The following is an 18,697-nucleotide window of genomic DNA, read 5'->3' on the forward strand; positions in this document are numbered from 1 at the left end:
TTTTTTTAGCTACAAAACAGTGGCAACACTCATTCCTATATATCATAAAGCTTTACATTGTGAAAAGCCACATTTGAAAATTATGTGCCTAACTACAAAAGCCTTAAAGTCGATTTTAAGTCCATAAAGTTGAATATTATTTTAAATTTCGTACCATAAAACAAATTTCAAATATAATTTAAAATGTTGTTTTATTATTTAAAAAAAACTTTTTGTTTTGAACTTTTGTGTATGTTTTTCATAGTTTTTATTGGATGTTCATGAAAAACTATAGATTTAAATTTTCCCAATAAAATACCGAACAAAGCCTAAAATTAGTTTATCATTGCTATACACGTCATGTAAATGTGGTCCCACATTTTCAAAATTGTACGTAGATGAATTAAAAATAGAGTATTCAATAACCGGAAATAACCGGATAACCGATTTTGAATATTTTATATTTTCGGATAATTTGATATGTTTTGTTCCTGCCGGTTAACCGTGTTTTATTATGAAATACATATGCGTTGTCTGCTAATTTGTATTTAGCAACACTGATTTGTAGCTAAAAAATTTCAAAGTTCGCAAACGCATTATTTACAATCTATATTTTTATTTCTAGTAAAAATAAATAAATGCTGATATAATATCGCGTATAATAAACTTTCACCGACTTTTTCAGCATTTTTCATTGCACACGATATGTGTATTTACAATTTAAGTGGCAACACTGCTAGAAATACAAAGAGATGGCAATATTTTATGACAACCAAACTTGGCATCCCTTTCAAAAACATAAATTTGGCTGCACTTTTTTCGATGTTTCTTGTGTTTGTCATCACCAATCAGTTTTCTTTCTTTTCTCTTTAAATATAAAAATGGCAAATCGTGGAAATCGTGCTCGTCAAACTGAAGAAGTGGATAACACCATTAATTACGTACAATGTGACGGTTTGGTAAGTTAATTGTGTAATTTTTACAAATCTACATCGAAATTCACAAAAGTACCTCAAGTTTTTATGGATTCCATAAAGAAAATGGTCTTTAAAATTTTGGGGCTGCGTCTTCTAGACATGTCAAATGGAAAAAATATTCACACGTTCGCATTTGACAATTGTGCATTTGTGCGAAATCATGAGATGCCAGATGGATGTGAATAATAGCAAAACAAATCAGTGTCCTAAAAAAGTGTTCGGCTCTTAATAAATTTACCCCTTGTAAATACAATTTAAATAAAAAATTTCTCAATGGGAAGTTAAGTGATTTACAAAATTACTCCCTTAGAAGTTATCCGTGTGTGTAAACTCTGAAGTTTCGAAATAAAATGTTAATATTTAGAATATATGAGATGAGCAAACGTTTCAATAACTCTGCATCTGATACATGTAGGATACATAGTGTTCAAAAATAGCATACATTTTACATTTATATATATTTTTTTTACATTTTACAGGCTGTTATGAAAATGGTAAAACATTGCCATGAGGAGTCCAGTAATATGGATTTGGCTCAAGGTGCTTTGTTGGGCTTAGTGGTCAACAAATGTTTGGAAATCACCAACTGTTTCCCTTTTCCCAAAAGCGATGACGAAACTATGGACGAGGAAATGTATCAATTGACCATGATGCGCCGTTTACGCCGTGTTAATGTTGATCACTTTCATGTGGGCTGGTATCAAAGTTCGAATGTAGGCAACTTTTTGTCAATGGCCTTGTTGGAGTCACAATACCACTACCAGACCAGCATTGAGGAATCTGTTGTTGTAATTTACGACACACAAAAGTCTGGACGTGGTTTCTTATGTCTGAAGGCATACCGTTTGACACCCCAGGCTATTCAAATGTACAAAGATGGTGATTTTACTCCAGATGCTTTGCGCAACTTGAAAGTTGGCTATGAAAGTCTTTTTGTCGAAATTCCAATTGTTATTAAAAATTCACCATTGACCAACATAATGATGTCTGAATTGTGCGAAATGATGCCCGAAGAACAGGGACACAATTTCCTCGATTTGGGAACTGCTTCCGTATTGGAGAACCATATGCGTTGTTTGATCGAACGTGTCGATGAACTATACCAGGAGTCAACACGCTATAATAAATATCAACAAGTTGTGTTCAAACACGAAACGGTAATATAACCTTAAGATTATTACTGTAGCTTTTATTATATTTTAATCATATACATTTTTTTTAGGAAAAACACCGTGCAATGGCCAAACTTGTTGCTGAAAATGCTGTACGTGTTGGCAAGGGTGAATCACCTATTCCCGACGATGATGTTCTTAAGCAATTCCGCCCTGTGCCCGTACCACCCAGACTCAATGCCACCATTTCATCGGGTCAAATTAACACCTATTCCCAGCACATTTCACAATTTTGCTCTCAGTCTTTGGCTAAACTTTTTATCACACAAACATTGCAGAACTCTAAGGAAGCCAAGGAAACAAAATAATTTAACTATTATATACACAAGGACTTTCTTGTTTATTTTTTTTTTCTTTGTAAATTGTTTTAAATATTAAACTATAACCACTATGTCTAAAATTTATAATATAAAACAATTAGAACAAGATACCATGTAAATTGCATTTTGTGCGAAATAGATAAGGGTGTAACAATATAAATGATATATAACATACAGTATTTGAAAAGTCCTTTAACCGATAAAACTATTGAAATCCCCGACAAAGAATAGAGTTCTTTAAATCGAATCAACTTGATCAAGTCTGAAATATTGAGCATGTTTCGAGACCTGGATCATATGCGAGCCTGTATTTCAAGATTTAGATAACTATAATCAGGTATGTGATAAAACTCAATTGAAAAGGTGTGATGAATTTCGATCGATTTAAGAATAGCAAACATTTTAAAATAATTTATATTCGATATTGAGTAAATTTAGACATCGAAATAATTTTTAGCTCATTCGATCACGAATGCCGAATTTGACGCCAAAGCCGATCGATTTGAAAAAGTGAGATGAATTTCCATTGATTTCATAAAAAATGTTGAAAAAGCAATTCGGTGACAAATTGCAAATAATTAAAACGAATTTAGACAAAAAGTGTAATACAAATTAATTCATCACCAAATCACTAAAATATAAAATAATTATTTGATATCATTTAAAAGAGTTTGAGATGGCAATTAGGATAGTAAAATTTTTTTGGAATTTGTTTTAGTTTTTAAACGATTATCAAAAATCGGATATACGCCGAATATAATATGTTCTTGAGAGAAAGCTACTTTTGTATATAACTGTTTCTTAATGGGCTAATAGTCATTTTATTATCTGATTTGTTAACTATGGGATCAAAAACATTTTTTTTAAATAATCGGTTACATACACTACATGTAGTTTACACGAAATAGTCTAGTTTGTGTGTCACCCAACATTGGCAGAAAATTAAATAGAAAAATATGGCATCATTTAGAAGCTAAAATAAATTAGTAAACTTGGCAGCACTTTAACAAAACCGCATTCACAAAGCGAATTAATATAAGGTGGTGTCGACTCTACAACAGTTACAGAAACCACATTCAATTTGTTTGAGTTGTCAAAGTCTCTCTATTATTTTTGTTTCTATTACGTTTGTGTAGTTTTCGACCCAACAAACACTGGTGAATTTGACAGCTCAAACATTTAACAACTAAATTATGGTGCTATCGACACCATCTTATAATACATTCGCCTAGCGCATTTATTTCTATGTAATTATTTTGTTTACTGTAAAATTTTTTTATACAAAAATATAGAAATCTCTAAAAAAAAATTACAATGTCCGACGAAGAATTTGGCATCTGCCCTTTCAACAGCAGTCATCGCATTGTTCTATATCGTATGCCAGCACATATTATCAAATGCCGCAAAAATTATTCTGGACCACCATTGGAACTGTGCATTTATAATGCTACGCATTATGTACCAAAGGGTACAATGCAAGATCATCTACAACAATGTAGAGACTGTTACCGTTTCAATCAAACCAAATATGTAGAAATTGCTGCAAAATCCATAAGACAAGATGTTTAAAGGAATATCAGTGGAGATGGCTTTGCTAACTTACATCCACCATAAAAACTTTAACTTCATTATTGTTTTTTAATTATTTTTTTTTTGTAAAATTTGTCTTAATCTTAGGTATAAGTTATAAAAATCTGAACTATGACAATATTTTATGCATTATATGTGTAGTTTGAAATAAAAAAAATATTTTAAAAATATAAATTACGCGGATTTCTTCCATATAACATTTGACTGAATGAAGGTTTATTTGAGCATTTAAATCAGGAAAAAAAATTGAAATTTTGTGATTGATCGATCTGTTATAGATAAGATTTTCATTAATTTGTTTTTCCTATATCTTATATATAAATAGGCCATACATATTTTTGTGGTACACTTTTTAGTATGTTATTGTACACCAATATTGATGAAACATATATGGTTTAAAAGGTTATTTTCTCTAGATATGCACAATATAAAAAATTGTTTAAAAATTCTTTCCATAAAAGTGGTCAAAAGCGTTTTGAAAGTGGTCGAATTTCGGCCACCGCACGATCCTAGTATATATAAATAGTTGAAAATAGTAATTTTGCCCAACAATATATAAACAACAAGACTTTCTTGGATAAGAGAAACGGTACAATATTCAATTCAAATCACATTTCGTCATAGTTTTGGACCACCGAAAATTTAAAAAAATATGAGCTTTTTGATTCCGAAACCCGTTTCTCGACAGTTTGTATGCTTTCTGAGATATCGAGCATAATGAAAATGTCCAAAATCATGTTTGTAATTTCTACATTTTTCGTTTGTATATACATATATCCATCTGTCTGTTGAACTCAACATTCCGAAGCCCCCAAATAATTTACACACATGATTGATACATAAAAAATCAGCTATAGTCCCGGTAAAGTTACCGTTAAAAATCGATCCCCAAATGGCTGAGATACAAGCAACGGGCCAATATCGGGAAAAACATTTTTAACCAGATTTTTTTCAAAAATTTTTAGTTTTTACCAAAACATTTTTCTTTCACCAAAAATTTTATATTTTCCCATGTACATTCAACAAAAAATAAAAACTGCTATTAAATTCAGTACTTTTTCTGTTTAATAGAAATGTTAAAAGTTAAAAATACATACATATATTTAGTTAAAAATTAATGTTTACACAATTATATTTTTAGCCTTGAAAATGATTTCTTAAAAATAATTAATATGTAGTATATAAAAAAAGAACATTTACAAGAAATTATAATTACTAAATTAGGAAACTGATAAAATATTTAAAATTAACACAAATTTCTATATTAATATTTACTACACAAACATTGTTTTACACTACACCATATCCATTTCTAAATCTGTATCACCTTCAGAATCTAAAAATTTTCGTTTCTCCAATGAAGTGCCATTAGTCGCATTTGCCTCACTTAGACTATTTATTGGTCGTACTTTGCCCAAATTGACAACAGGGCTTTGTGTATACAGATATATAGCATATGATACGACGGCAATAGCCAGGGCCGTATTAATATAGATCGGTATAGAGAACAGGAAATAACACAATACTGCTGTAAACATTAACTCCAAGGCACTGGCAAATGTTTTTAATATAGAATTCATATATTTTAAAAAGAAACTCGTAACGATGCCAATAGCAGCGTTATTTATAATGATAATTATAACTTTAAAACGAAATATAGCTGTTAAACTATCTGCGGTAAAAGCTGAAAATAATTCACCCTTAATTAATAATATCACTACATTGCAGACAATTGAATCGAGATACATGAAAACATTCTGCACAAATATATTCACATCGGATCCCTTGTCCTTTAGCAAATACTCATTGTATACACCAGCTAAACAGGAGAATATCGTTTGTGCTAAGATCAGTACGGCAGAAATACTAAAATCAAAACCATTCATATTTTTTCCACTCATAATTGATTGAACTTGCACATCTTCCGAAGTTTTGGTAATTGATTTGTTTGATTCTTCGTCATCTACTGTACCATATATACCACTGAAATTTAATTGTTTTAACATGCAACCTGCAGTAAGAAGTACTAACGATATCCATTGACGTTGTGAGAGATATTTTTTAAAGATTATCTGGAAAGAAATATTGGTATTATATTTTTGTTGATAGAATTAAAAATCAAATAATTTAGTATTTCAATTTTTTTCTTGATCTTTTTATGGAAATGGTGTGGAAATAATATTTAAGCAATCTGCGGAGCTTGATTCACAGAAAGAAATCTTAATTCAAATTTTAAATGTCAGTCATTTTTATTCCATAAATACATTCCCAACATATAATTCTTTAGCTTTATTCCAAGGCTTTTATTTAAATAGAATTCAATCATCGTTGAAGTAATTCATAACAAAATTTATTCAACATTTGAATGATTAAATTTTTGTTAATTCAAATCTCGATAGCTTAGTCCATTTTCAGAAATTTTTCAGGTGAGACAAAAGACGTTCTAAAATCCTTGGTTTTAAATATTTTTGAAAACTGTCAATGCGGTTTTATTACTTATTGTGAAGTGCGTTATCGACTTCCTTTTTAGGACTGAAATTTTATGAATAAACCAATCAAAAATTCAAACAAGTTTAACGTTATTATACATATATTTAATGACGTGCTTTTACTCAATTCCTTTTGACTGAGATAATAATATTGTAATTTTGACACGTTTGCATACCACAAAATTGACTCCGTTTTATACCTACACAGTATAACAACGAGAAAAAAAGACATAATTGAACTGTTTACTCAACAGTGTATTTTTACTCATTCTAGCGTTTTTATTAAAATCTAAATTTTCATAAAATGTGATAAGCACGTTTTTGCACACTAAGCTAACGTCTAATTACAAAATTAAAATATTTTTTCTTCATTTAATTTGTTTTTGTTTGGATAAATCATTTACAAAATTAATTGAAAACAAGTAAAAAATTATAGTCGGTGAAGCACGTTCATATGTATATTACCCTATAATATGAACAAAAACTGTTTTCATTTAAAATTAAATTATTTTCGAGGTTGTCTTGCATTATTTCATTTATTATTACAAATAAATGAAATAATGCAAGACAACCTAAACCGCCTAAAAGGCCAAAATAATTATGTTAAAGTTTGTTTCAGCGATTAATTTCCTTTAGAGACTTTATATCATATAACAGAGTTTAGACGATATAAATAAAGAAAAAGTGCTATAAGGAAATATGCTAAGTTCACTTAAAAATACAAAATAAGTTTGAGAAAATGTACTAATTCCTAAAAAGGACTTATAAGTCGCCAAAGCACTTTATCTAAAATATAATTATATATTATTATAAATCAAACCAGTAAGTAATTAAACTGCAGTATCAGATTTCAAAAATATTTATAATAAAGGCTTTTAGTGTTTCCTGTAAAATGTGTGAAAAGGGACTGGGCACGTTTGCACACTAAGCTAACGATATAAACTATTACCTGGTGTAGTGATTTAGAAAATTAGGGACTTATGCCCGTAACTTCAACAAATAGATATCATTGGTGCAAAATACCCAGCAGATAAATATACCTAAAAGATAACTTGACATTAATTTCAAATCCATATCTACGGGTAAAAATTATCAAATATTTTTACTCCATTAGTAACTAAGCACTGATAGATATCTATTTGTTGCAATTATGGGCATTAGTGTGCCGTTAGTTCTAAAACCGAAAGTTATTTTTTATAAAGTAGCAGGTATTTTAAAAAACTTTTAAAATATTCTGTTAACTTACTTGAAATAGAACTCCCGTGATGACCACTCTTAACTGCAGTAGCAAATAATATGTGGTGGGATCGAAAGTTGATAGATTAACAAATGCCAAATTATTGTACAAACAATACAAGAAAGCTGGAACAAAGTATAACATCATAACATTGGAATCCTTGCGAACATCTTTCACTAATGAGGTCAAGTTGTTTCTAAAAAACGAATTAATCATTAATATACATAAGTACATATGTTTGTTTAACCACAAATGTTGATAAAATAAATACAACAAAATATATGTATTGTATATGATATGAATATCTATGGTATTATTGTACGTACTCTCGACAGTATAGTGTAGCGGAAACGATAAGTTTTAGAACTTCTGTTAACAAAACAACTGTGACAGTATTATAACTATATGAATTGTTTGATTCTTGTGAAGCCGTAACAAAAATTCCTTAAAAGATAAGAATTAAAATAAACAGTTTAAGCTAATATTTATGATTGTATAGAGAAATTATAATTTAAAGCTCACCTTGTCCTATGAACAAGGACATGTATAGTATAAATATTAGAAATGTAAGTTTCGTGGGAAACAATTCACGCCAATTGACTGCCATGTTGTTTGTAGAGTTGTAAGGTGTTGTATGTCTTTAGCAGTATATTATTAATTTTAAGATTTCACAGCAGGCTCTTTTTATATTTGTTAATTAAAAAATTCAAGAAATTTGTTCTAATTAGTTATTGATAACAGTTGAATAAAAATTTCATTATGACACATTTTTTCCACTAAATTGGTTTTAGTTTAGTATCTTTAATAGTTCATTTAATTATTTGTCTTCTTTTGTTTGTAATGTATTGCTAAAAAGTTTTTATTTGACTTCTTTTGTTTGCTAAAAAGTTTTTATTAAATGTTGACATACACTGTTGTGTTGTTTTATAGTGGGGGCGTGATTATTAAAAATTTTATTTACTTCACATTTTTTATTTGCATGAATTTAAAGCATCAGTTTTTCTTTTTTTTAACTTAAATAAAATTTTTATCCTAAAATACCAACATGTTATCGCTTATTTTTTATTAATTTATAATTTATAGGTCATCAAATATCCACAAAAATTACTTTTTGATAAAATACTGTTGCAAAATAATAAATTTGTTGTTGCTGTAGTAAATAGTCAGTAAAATCAATTAAAAACAAACAGCTGTAAGAGTTACCATATCGTGTGAAAGAAAACATACACAGAAAAAAAGCAAAAACAATCTCACATAAATTATACAGATTGACCGTCTGTCTATACTTGACATATATTTATCATAACAATAAATGACGTTTGTTGTCAAGAAAAAAGTTGTACGAGCAAAAGTACTAACAATTTTGTCATAACGAAGCAATAATACTAATAAATGGTGACTATACCTGACAAAATTTTATCTGATATAGATATAGGGTGAATCAGCAGCTTTCAGTTATATGGCAATAGAAAATAATCATAAGAAAATGTCAAAATTGTTGTGGTCTGGAAAGAGTATATATATAACACTCGTTGTCTATCGAAATTGTATTTATTTTTATAAATTATTAGGTTTTTAACTTTAAAAATTTTAGTTTCATTAATTTTTTTTTAGTGTATGAGAGTTGCTTTTTTGGTATTAACAGTAGTAAAATATTGTACTAACATAAAACGTTATATTTTAAATGTTTAAAGAAATTCAAAAAAAAAATGTACTTACTAATTAAAATGTGTTAAAAAAATTCAATACCATTTATATATATTTTTCACTTGTGAAATAGTTTATTGTAGTTTCTTTAATATATATATTTATAATTAAACAATATCTTTATTGTTAATGTGTAGGTTTTAGTATTAAGTAGATTTGTTGTTCTTTTGTTTGTAAGTTTAAAGCAGTATTTCTTTTGTTTGTAGTATTTTTGATAAGCTTATTAGTGTAAAAACAAATTCCCAGAAATGTCGAAATTATTAATTAAGCAAATAAAAAAAATACCACAAATAAATATCAAAATTATTCGGTAGAACGAGCCTTTTTTGTTTTGTATTGTATTGGAATTCGAAATACCCTACTTAAAAATTATCTTAAAAAATTTTATAAAAATTATAGAAAAATAATCAAATTTAAACATGTTTGTTGTAACATAATTTAGAAAAAAAAGAAACAAAATTAAATAACTTTTGGTCTTGAAATCAAAAAAACGTTGAATTTTGTAAACAAATTCTATTTGTTTTAAAGATGGAGTTGTTTTGTTATTATTGTATTTTATGTTTTTTCAGCAAAGTGCTTTTTTTGGAAATTTGATATTTTAATAATGGACTTTTAATGAATTTGTATAACACCGGATTCCATTAGCTTCATTATCTTGTCAGCTATCGCAGGATTTTGTAAATGTCTAAAATAAACAAACATGATTATAAATAAATGGGCTTAAGATAAATGGGTTGCAAGACAACTTACTCTTTAACTGCATTTGGATCGTTTTGCATTTGCTCCAATATCAAACGCATAGCGGGATCTTTCAGAATTTGTTGCACCTCAGGATCATTCATAGCATTCTTCAACACCTCTTGGGGATTGCGCTGCAAATTAAGAGCACAAGCACGATAACCTTCTAACGCCTCAGCATTATTAGCATCCAATTCTAAGGCTTTTTGGAATGCTGCCGATGCTTTTGAGTTCTTTTGCATGCCTTGCAAAATTTTACCCTTACGTATGTAGCCCTTAATGAATTTATCATCCAATTTAATACACATTTCGCAGTCCTCTAAGCCCAGATCGAAGGCTGCCAACTTGGTATAACAAGCCGCCCGATTACTGTACAATTTAGGATCATCGGGATTGCGTCGAATGGCTTCGGAATAATGTTTAACGGCAGTGCTGTAGTCTCCCTTTTTAAACAATTCATTACCCATTTCCTTTTCTTCTTCGGCTTTCGATGGATCGATATAGGCCTTTCGTTCTAATTCCTTAATTTTCTTTTCTACTTCGCTCAGCGAAGTTTTCACCTCAGGCGTACGATGTTCGGACATGGCTTTTTCATAGTAGGTCTTAGCTTTGTGATAATCTTCCATTTTCCTATACGAATTACCAATACGTGCAAAGGCCTTACCAATCAGTTTGAAATCAGCACGATTTTCACGGCCGATTTCAATACCCTTTTCACAGGTTTTAATACATTCTTCAAACTCTTTACGTTCGAAATGTACAGCGGCAATATTGTTGTAGTATGTAATATCTGTAGGATCTAATTCTAAAGCAGCGTTATAGTGTTTAAGAGCTACTTCGAAATCCTTTTTCTTATAAGCTGCATTACCAGCTTCTTTTTCTTTTTTAGCCAAATATTTTTTACGTTCATCTTCGGTCATTTCATCCACATTTGGTTCAGCTGGCTTTGCGGGTTCGGGGTTTTTCTGACCTTCTGATTTTGAGCTAGTTGATTTGGTTGTAGGTGGATCTACATCCATGGGCGTTCCCATGCCTTGCTGTTGCATATGTTGCAATACGGCGGCAGTGACTTCTTGACGTCCCTGCAGCAGTATAGCATTTGAAGGATCATATTTGAGACCTTTAAAGATTACATTTGGGAATTATAATATCGATTTGTTTGTATTTAAAAAAAGTAATATATGCTTGTACATGTTTTCATTAAACTGAGTCATGAACTTCTAGAAATTAATGTGATAAACGAAAAAAATACCCAAGTCACTGTGCCAAAACTATGATGCCAGATTTGTTTTATAAATAATTAAATTTTATTTATGTGGTTACAATAAAAGAAATGCGTTTAAGAATTTGTTTAATTTAAAAGAATTGAATACTAAACTCCAGATTATAGTTACCACACCGGATTTTCAAGTAATATATATGGAAAATATATATGTCATTGGACAAATTTTTAAAATAGGCCAGAGTTTAAAAAACCCTTCCGCTCGGCTATCAAGAAAACTATTTAGATTTTCAATGTTGGCTATAATTTAATGTAATGTTTAAAATAAAAATGAATTGGGTCCAAATGTGTTTATAATTTGGGACACTTTAAAACCTATTTTAAAGCTATTTCGGAAATCTTTTAAATGGCATAAAAAAATGTAGCGATCCGATAACAAATATCAAAGGTATAATAAAATTAGCCTATCAACTTCAGAGGCCTATAATACAGAAATAATTCCGTTGATAAAAAAAAAAAAAATATTTTCTAATATCACCTTCCTATCCCTTGTTTCAGTGCTTTTATTTTATTTTTTTTCTTTGGCGACCATAAACTATTGCAGAATTATTTTCCAATTAAATAAATACATAATTTCATTTGAACAAGAATGAAAAAGAAAACAAAAACGATTTTTACAATATACTATAGACATCTGGCACCACTTTTTTTTTGGGTTTTGCATCAAATATAAGCAAAAAAACGCAACAATCAACCAACATTTTAAGGTTATGTTTATTTTTCATGCAAACTGAAAATTTTGCATATATAAATATGTATGTAGGTTCACTAACTTAAACTGACCTTTTGGAACAGATGAAGCATGTAAAATAATTTTGTTTTAGCAACTTACCTTCGTTGTAAGCCTCAAATGCTTTCATAAAATCTCCTAAACCTGACGCAGCTGCACCTTTACGTGAATAACCCTTGGCCCAAGAGGGATTCAATGATATAGTTTTCTCGGCATCATCCAGAGCTTCGGCAAACTGTCCGGCTTTTGCAAAGGCAGCAGAACGGTTACTGTATAAAACATGATTTGAGCCATCTAGACCAATGGCTTCTGTGTATGCGGCTATAGCCTCAGCAAAATTTTCTGCATTTAAGGCTTTGTTACCTTTTTCCTTAAGTTCATTTACCTAAAAAAAAATTATTTCAACATACAAAGAATTAAAATCAAGTTGTGTTGGTTTAAATTAAACATAGCAACAAAAAAAATATTTACCTTATCCATAATAGTTTTATTTATATTTGAATTAAAGTTTTAATTGAATTAATTTATTTAATTAATTTCACTTTTATTTGGAGGAGTTAAAATTTGACACAGGCTTATTAAAGCTGATTCTTTTTTATTCTGTATATTTTTGCACGGACTTTTCTAGAAGTACAAGGAAAATACACGAGAAATTCAAAAAAGTACTAAAAGAGTTGATATAAATTGTATTACATTGCATCAAACACAGGGTTGTTTTTCGTTTTATAATTTTATTTAATATATATTTGTTTATAAAATGCTATAACTTCGCAAAAACATATTTTAATATAGATTAATATTATTTAACACATAATTAGAATAAATAATTAATGAAATGTTGTTAATTATTACTTAATTAATTATTCTTCTGGACATATTTTAAGTGATGCCTAGTTTTTAACGTTAATACTAATTTTTACAACCTTGATGATTTTTAAGTACATGTTTGACATATGTAAAAAATATATTTTTTGGCACATTTAAATGCTCAGATTAGCAAAACCATTTTATATATTGGGTTTTTCGTAATTAGAAAAATGTGGTTCTTCAAAGTAATACAATTTGTGTATGTGTAAAGCGTTTGATCGTGAGCCAGAGTGTTTCTACTACTACTTTTTTGCAACTGTTAGTAGAAAATGTCAAACCCAACGCGAATTTATACAAGGTGTGTCAATAGCACAGTTGATTATTTTTTTCTTAACTTGTTGGAGGCTGAAACTATCAAATCCACTAGTGTTTGTACTGACCAATACTACGAAAAAAGTAAAAGCAACAACGACAACAAGCAGACTTTGACAGTTCCAGCTAACATAAACGAATTTGCATGTGCATTTTGTAAATGTTGTACTGCTTGTTGAATCACTCTCACCTTATAATGAATTCGCCTTTATTTGACATTTATAAAAAAGAACAAGCATTTACAGAAAATATAAAACAAGCGGCGTTTTTCCATTTTTTTGTGAAAAAATTATAAATATTATTATATACTGCACAATATAAAAGAATTAATTGAAAAGTGATTTAAACTATTTGCAAACATATTGTTTCCGAATATAATTTTTTATATATATTATATTAACCCTTCTTTGCTAGAGGTGGTTTTCACAACAACATGGCTGAATATTTGGCGTCCATTTTTGGCACAGAAAAAGACAAGTGCGTGTGCATTAAATTTTATTATAAAAATTGTTTAAACTTATTTTCTTTTATTTTTAGAGTAAATTGTTCTTTTTATTTTAAAATCGGAGCTTGTCGTCATGGTGATCGCTGTTCCCGCATACACAATAAACCCACTTTCTCTCAAACTGTGTTGCTGCAGAATTTGTATGTAAATCCCCAGAATTCGGCTAAATCTGCTGATGGCTCACATTTGGTGGCCAATGTGTCCGACGAGGAGATGCAAGAACATTATGATAACTTTTTCGAAGATGTATTTGTAGAATGCGAAGACAAGTATGGCGAAATTGAAGAAATGAATGTGTGTGACAATCTGGGTGACCATTTAGTTGGTAATGTTTATATAAAATTTCGTCACGAGGCAGATGCTGAAAAGGCAGCCAATGATTTAAATAATAGATGGTTCGGAGGTCGTCCCGTTTATTCGGAACTATCGCCGGTTACCGATTTTCGTGAAGCTTGTTGTCGCCAATATGAAATGGGTGAATGTACCCGTTCGGGATTTTGCAATTTCATGCACTTGAAACCAATTTCCCGAGAGTTAAGGAGGTAAAATCAACAAATTTAAATTGTGAATTGCAATGATGTTACTTTTATATTTTCTTGTAGATATTTGTATTCCCGTAGACGTCGTACGCGTTCTCGCTCTCGTTCCCCCAGGCGTAGACGTTCGCGCTCTCGTGAGAATCGACGCCGTTCCCGCAGTCGTGAACGTGGAGGTAACGAACCCCGTAAAGGACGTTACTAGACCTGATAATTACTGAAATCAAGCAGCCGTTACTATTTCCAGCGATCCGAAAAATAAATTAAAACCATACATAAATTTAAGTTTTCCTTCCCTTTAAAATGTCCACAAAAATGAAATGTTTGTTTAGAAAAGCATTAATAAAGATCATAGGCTTTACATAAACATAACATAAAAGGGTTTATTACAATTATTTACACTTCTTTATAATGTTTAACTTGGTTGTTGCACTCCGTTGGGCTCCTCATTGGATTGCATTTGCTTAAGTTGCTTTGTCAAATCAATTTGTTGCTGCAGAACATAGGTATTTTCCGTTTTGCGCCTTTGTTGTCTTTCAATATCCCTCACGACTCCCTCATGTAACTTTTCTCTACAAGATGAAGTCGAATTTTAGTTAGATGTTTTGTGGAAATCTCCATAATTCGGTTTGCATTTATTTACCTGTCATTTGTTTGTTTGAAGTGTACATAGCCAATAATTCCACCAGATACTACAAACGAAGCGGCTAATGTTATTTTGGACGCTAACGACATTGCAATATTTCAGAATTTAATTTTTATTTTAGAATGGCAGATCGTATTTTTAATTAATTATTTTATTATGAAAATGTCAGAAAAGGAAAAGTTGGAGGTTATGTATATAACAACAAAACAAACAGCTGTTTTTAGTACTATTTGTTTTATACTAAACTATTCACTTGGAGTTGAGAGCTTTAGTTTGTTTATTATTTATTTCCGTTTTATAATAATGTTACGAAATTGTACTTGAATTCAAATATAACGATTTTAAGGGCTGATTTAAAAGTAGCATAATGCTTTCAAATAACAGTGCTGTAATTGCAAACTGGAACATATCTGTGGGCATTATTAAATAAAAGCTTTCAGTTGACCATTGATCGTAAGTTGGCAACGCTGTTTGAATTCGAATATTCAGTTAAAGAACATTGTAGAAAGTACACCACAGATGGCGTATGATCTAGAATATTCGAACTTTGACAGTTAAAGAGAAATCTAGAGTGCAGATGGCAGTGTTATAAATAGTGGCAGAGGATGCAGTCATGAGTGAGTTTATCAGAGACGCTTTTCGAATGAACATCAGCTGGGTGCCTTAAAGTGTGTTGTGGTTTTCAAGTGAATTCGTGTACATTATAAATTGTGTCTGTATTTCTGAGAATTTATAAACGTGTATAAAAAACATTGAGTGGCTATTTAATTCTGTGGTTGTTGTACATTTTGAATAAATAAAGAGTTGTTACAATTTTTAAACTACTAAACGGCTTTTATTTGCAATCAAAAGTATCCGGTTTATTTAAAGGAAATAAACCAAACGTTTTGAAAAGGTTAAAACGTAACAATAACAACAAAATTACAGTAAATCAATATAAAAATAAGTAAGAGTTGGTATATTAGAGTATTGTATACATTACATATTTAGATAAAGATTAAAATCAAGTTTTTGTAGAAAATAACTTTTTTAGACGAAAAAATTAGTTTTTACGATATGTTAAAATTTAGGGCCTGGCTCACTAAATGCGAACGAACATTTTCTTTCTTATTTTATATTGAAAACAATAAATAAATGTGATATAGTGAGCCAGGTCCTTAATAAATTTACGAAAGTTAAAAATTTTACAACTCTTACTCTCTCATTACAAGTTTAAAAGTAAATGAACAGAATCCAGTAATAATTTGTACAAATAAATGCAAATTATCAAGTAGTTATTATTTATTCAGCATTATTTATTTTCAAAAATTTATTAATTCTTCATTTATATTTAAGTCTACTAAAGTTCACTATTTCAAAACTGTAAATCTGACCTAACTCTGCAGCCACACGATCAAGTTTTTCTTGATAGTCTTTTACATATACTGTTTGTCAAAATTTATAAAAATTTAAAGCTGGAGTGACGTATGTAGGCTGCACCCAACTTGGAAACAATTTTTGTACAAATTGGTTAAAAAAATGTAGTCAGCTGTTTTCTTGATTAAAAATGGAAACACCAACTTGAATGAGAAATTGATTTCAAGTCCGTTTCAATTATTAAAAGCGTGAGTGCCCTAGGAAAAAAGTGTGAGTGTATTAAAACATGAAAGGCAAAACTTGATCGTGTAACCCCCAAGTCAAGCTCCATAAATTAGAATTAGAATTAAAAAGAGATATTTTCTTAATTTAAAATTACACTACTATACAAAAGGAACATTTTTGATAATGGCTCCTCGTACAAAACATATTTTTTTATATACTTTTGGAACGCTGATCACAAATATGGCAAATTTTTAGTTTTCGATATATATTCCTTTTTAAGTTTTCAAGAACGTGGAATTTAACTGATAGTTTTAAAAATTGTTTATGGATTTAAATTTGTTACTTTAATATTTAATAATGATTGTAGGATTGGAAAAATAATTACAAAATTCTCATTTTTCTATACATACAGAAGAAACTAGTCAATTTAGCGGTTAATATATAAATTTTTATTAAAGCAAAAATATTAAATATGTATTTCTTAAAATATTTAAAAAAACAAGTAGCAGAGCTATATTCGGCTGTGCTGAATCTTATACACCCTTCACCAACTTTAAAAAAAATGTAAAAGGCTTTTTTTTATTTTATTAGGGAAAAAAATTTTAGGGCAAACTTTTTTTTTAAAATTTTTTTTTTAAATTTAAAAAAAAATTAATAATATTTTTGAAAAAATTTTATAACAAATTTTTTTTATAGTAAGAATTGTGCTAAATTTCCCAATTATTTTTTTTTGTTTAAAAAAAATTCGGCGTAATCGGTATATAGATAATCCTGAACACATCCTTTTAAACCATATATCGCACACCCAGTTCAAAAGTGACACAACTCAAAATTTTAAATTTTCAGAAATCGAAAATAAATATATACCAATTGAAACATAATGAAAGACATTAGTGTTTTTTTAGCCACAGTTAACAACAACAGAATGTATAGAATCTACTATAGATAAACATGTGTATTGTGCATAGTTTAAGCGTAAAATTCATTTTTCGGGTTTATATAACCCGACAAATTAATTTTGAGTTGTGTCACTTTTGAACTGGGTGTGCGAATATGTTTCATCAATATATTAGATAAAAAAGATGTTTTGCTCGAGGAGCTCTTATTGGGTGTCGAGTACTGTTATTTATAGAATTGAAGTAATGGTATTTATAAATCGTATACGATTATATCGGTAACGTTAATTGCAGTTATTTTTTTGTAACGGTTCGAACTGAAGGGAATTTTATTTTTTTTTGTAAAGGTAGCCAACCTTGAATTAAACCATATAAACTGGATGTATGTAGGTTAGAAAGTAATATGCGTGTTCAGAAGGCATTTAACCAGTTGTTGCATCTTACTCAAACTGTTACTTTTAAGAAACCTATTTTACTTGACATGTTTTTCTTTGGTATGTCTCCATAATGTTACGCTTTAAATGATTACCCTGACAACATTTTCAATAAAATTGATTTTTTAGTTCTTATCTCAATTAAAACATTAAGACATTTATTTTATTGATCATACATTCTTACTAAAACAAAAAATTTGTGCTAAGATTAAACAAAAGAAAGTATTATCGCAAACAAATTTTATGATTTATATAAAGTATTTATATTATATAAAGTATTTATATTATATAAAGTATATTTAAGAATTTACTGCATATTCTTAAATATGACAAGTAAAACAAAAATTATCTACATAAATACACAAACCCCCACAAAGAGCACACAAAAAGAAAGAAATTATAGTTGATAAATTGTATGAATAAAAAAATAGGTGAATGATGATAACATTATCTTTAAAATTTAATATGGTTTGTTTCATTTAAAGTTTAAATGAAACAAACCATATTAAACAGTTAACCTCTAAAAATGTCCTCCCCAACAATACTCCCCAAACCCCTACTACGCACGCTCTTAATACGTATATGTATCATTAAACATTTGAAGGATATTTAAGGTGATGTCGTTAATGTTCCTTAAATTCTTTAGCATTTTTTCGTACATAGTGGAAAACATTATGGGACTGTTGAATATTGTTGGAT

At 29.3% G+C, this 18,697-nt stretch overlaps 6 protein-coding genes across 6 annotated transcripts; 3 read left to right on the plus strand and 3 right to left on the minus strand.

Annotated features, from left to right (window-relative positions):
* The first annotated feature begins 783 nt into the window (after positions 1–783).
* On the plus strand, positions 784–2,556 carry eIF3h (eukaryotic translation initiation factor 3 subunit h). Its single transcript, XM_065499843.1, has 3 exons — positions 784–938; positions 1,436–2,113; positions 2,179–2,556. The coding sequence occupies exons 1-3, from the start codon at positions 861–863 to the stop codon at positions 2,434–2,436; spliced, it is 1,014 nt and encodes a 337-aa protein (XP_065355915.1). The 5' UTR covers positions 784–860; the 3' UTR covers positions 2,437–2,556.
* A 1,130-nt stretch (positions 2,557–3,686) lies between these two features.
* Positions 3,687–4,142, plus strand: LOC135951187 (gametocyte-specific factor 1). The gene has a single exon (XM_065500784.1). It carries the CDS (start codon positions 3,763–3,765, stop codon positions 4,015–4,017), a length of 255 nt encoding a protein of 84 aa, XP_065356856.1. The 5' UTR covers positions 3,687–3,762; the 3' UTR covers positions 4,018–4,142.
* Positions 4,143–5,085: 943 nt separating this feature from the next.
* Positions 5,086–8,584, minus strand: senju (UDP-galactose transporter senju). The gene is made up of 4 exons (XM_065501649.1): positions 8,287–8,584; positions 8,091–8,208; positions 7,774–7,960; positions 5,086–6,110 (listed from the first exon to the last, which is right to left on the minus strand). The coding sequence occupies exons 1-4, from the start codon at positions 8,369–8,371 to the stop codon at positions 5,334–5,336; spliced, it is 1,167 nt and encodes a 388-aa protein (XP_065357721.1). The 5' UTR covers positions 8,372–8,584; the 3' UTR covers positions 5,086–5,333.
* A 931-nt stretch (positions 8,585–9,515) lies between these two features.
* On the minus strand, positions 9,516–12,842 carry Stip1 (Stress-induced phosphoprotein 1). Its single transcript, XM_065499638.1, has 4 exons — positions 12,693–12,842; positions 12,324–12,606; positions 10,222–11,329; positions 9,516–10,156 (listed from the first exon to the last, which is right to left on the minus strand). The coding sequence occupies exons 1-4, from the start codon at positions 12,699–12,701 to the stop codon at positions 10,084–10,086; spliced, it is 1,473 nt and encodes a 490-aa protein (XP_065355710.1). The 5' UTR covers positions 12,702–12,842; the 3' UTR covers positions 9,516–10,083.
* Positions 12,843–13,721: 879 nt separating this feature from the next.
* On the plus strand, positions 13,722–14,820 carry U2af38 (U2 small nuclear riboprotein auxiliary factor 38). The gene is made up of 3 exons (XM_065501439.1): positions 13,722–13,877; positions 13,938–14,447; positions 14,508–14,820. The coding sequence occupies exons 1-3, from the start codon at positions 13,834–13,836 to the stop codon at positions 14,644–14,646; spliced, it is 693 nt and encodes a 230-aa protein (XP_065357511.1). The 5' UTR covers positions 13,722–13,833; the 3' UTR covers positions 14,647–14,820.
* LOC135951737 (protein PET117 homolog, mitochondrial) lies at positions 14,722–15,239 on the minus strand. Its single transcript, XM_065501440.1, has 2 exons — positions 15,085–15,239; positions 14,722–15,013 (listed from the first exon to the last, which is right to left on the minus strand). Exons 1-2 carry the CDS (start codon positions 15,174–15,176, stop codon positions 14,857–14,859), a joined length of 249 nt encoding a protein of 82 aa, XP_065357512.1. The 5' UTR covers positions 15,177–15,239; the 3' UTR covers positions 14,722–14,856.
* Between the last annotated feature and the right edge of the window lie 3,458 nt (positions 15,240–18,697).

Source organism: Calliphora vicina, chromosome 2 (assembly GCF_958450345.1).
Source record: "Calliphora vicina chromosome 2, idCalVici1.1, whole genome shotgun sequence".
Lineage (NCBI taxonomy): Eukaryota > Metazoa > Arthropoda > Insecta > Diptera > Calliphoridae > Calliphora > Calliphora vicina.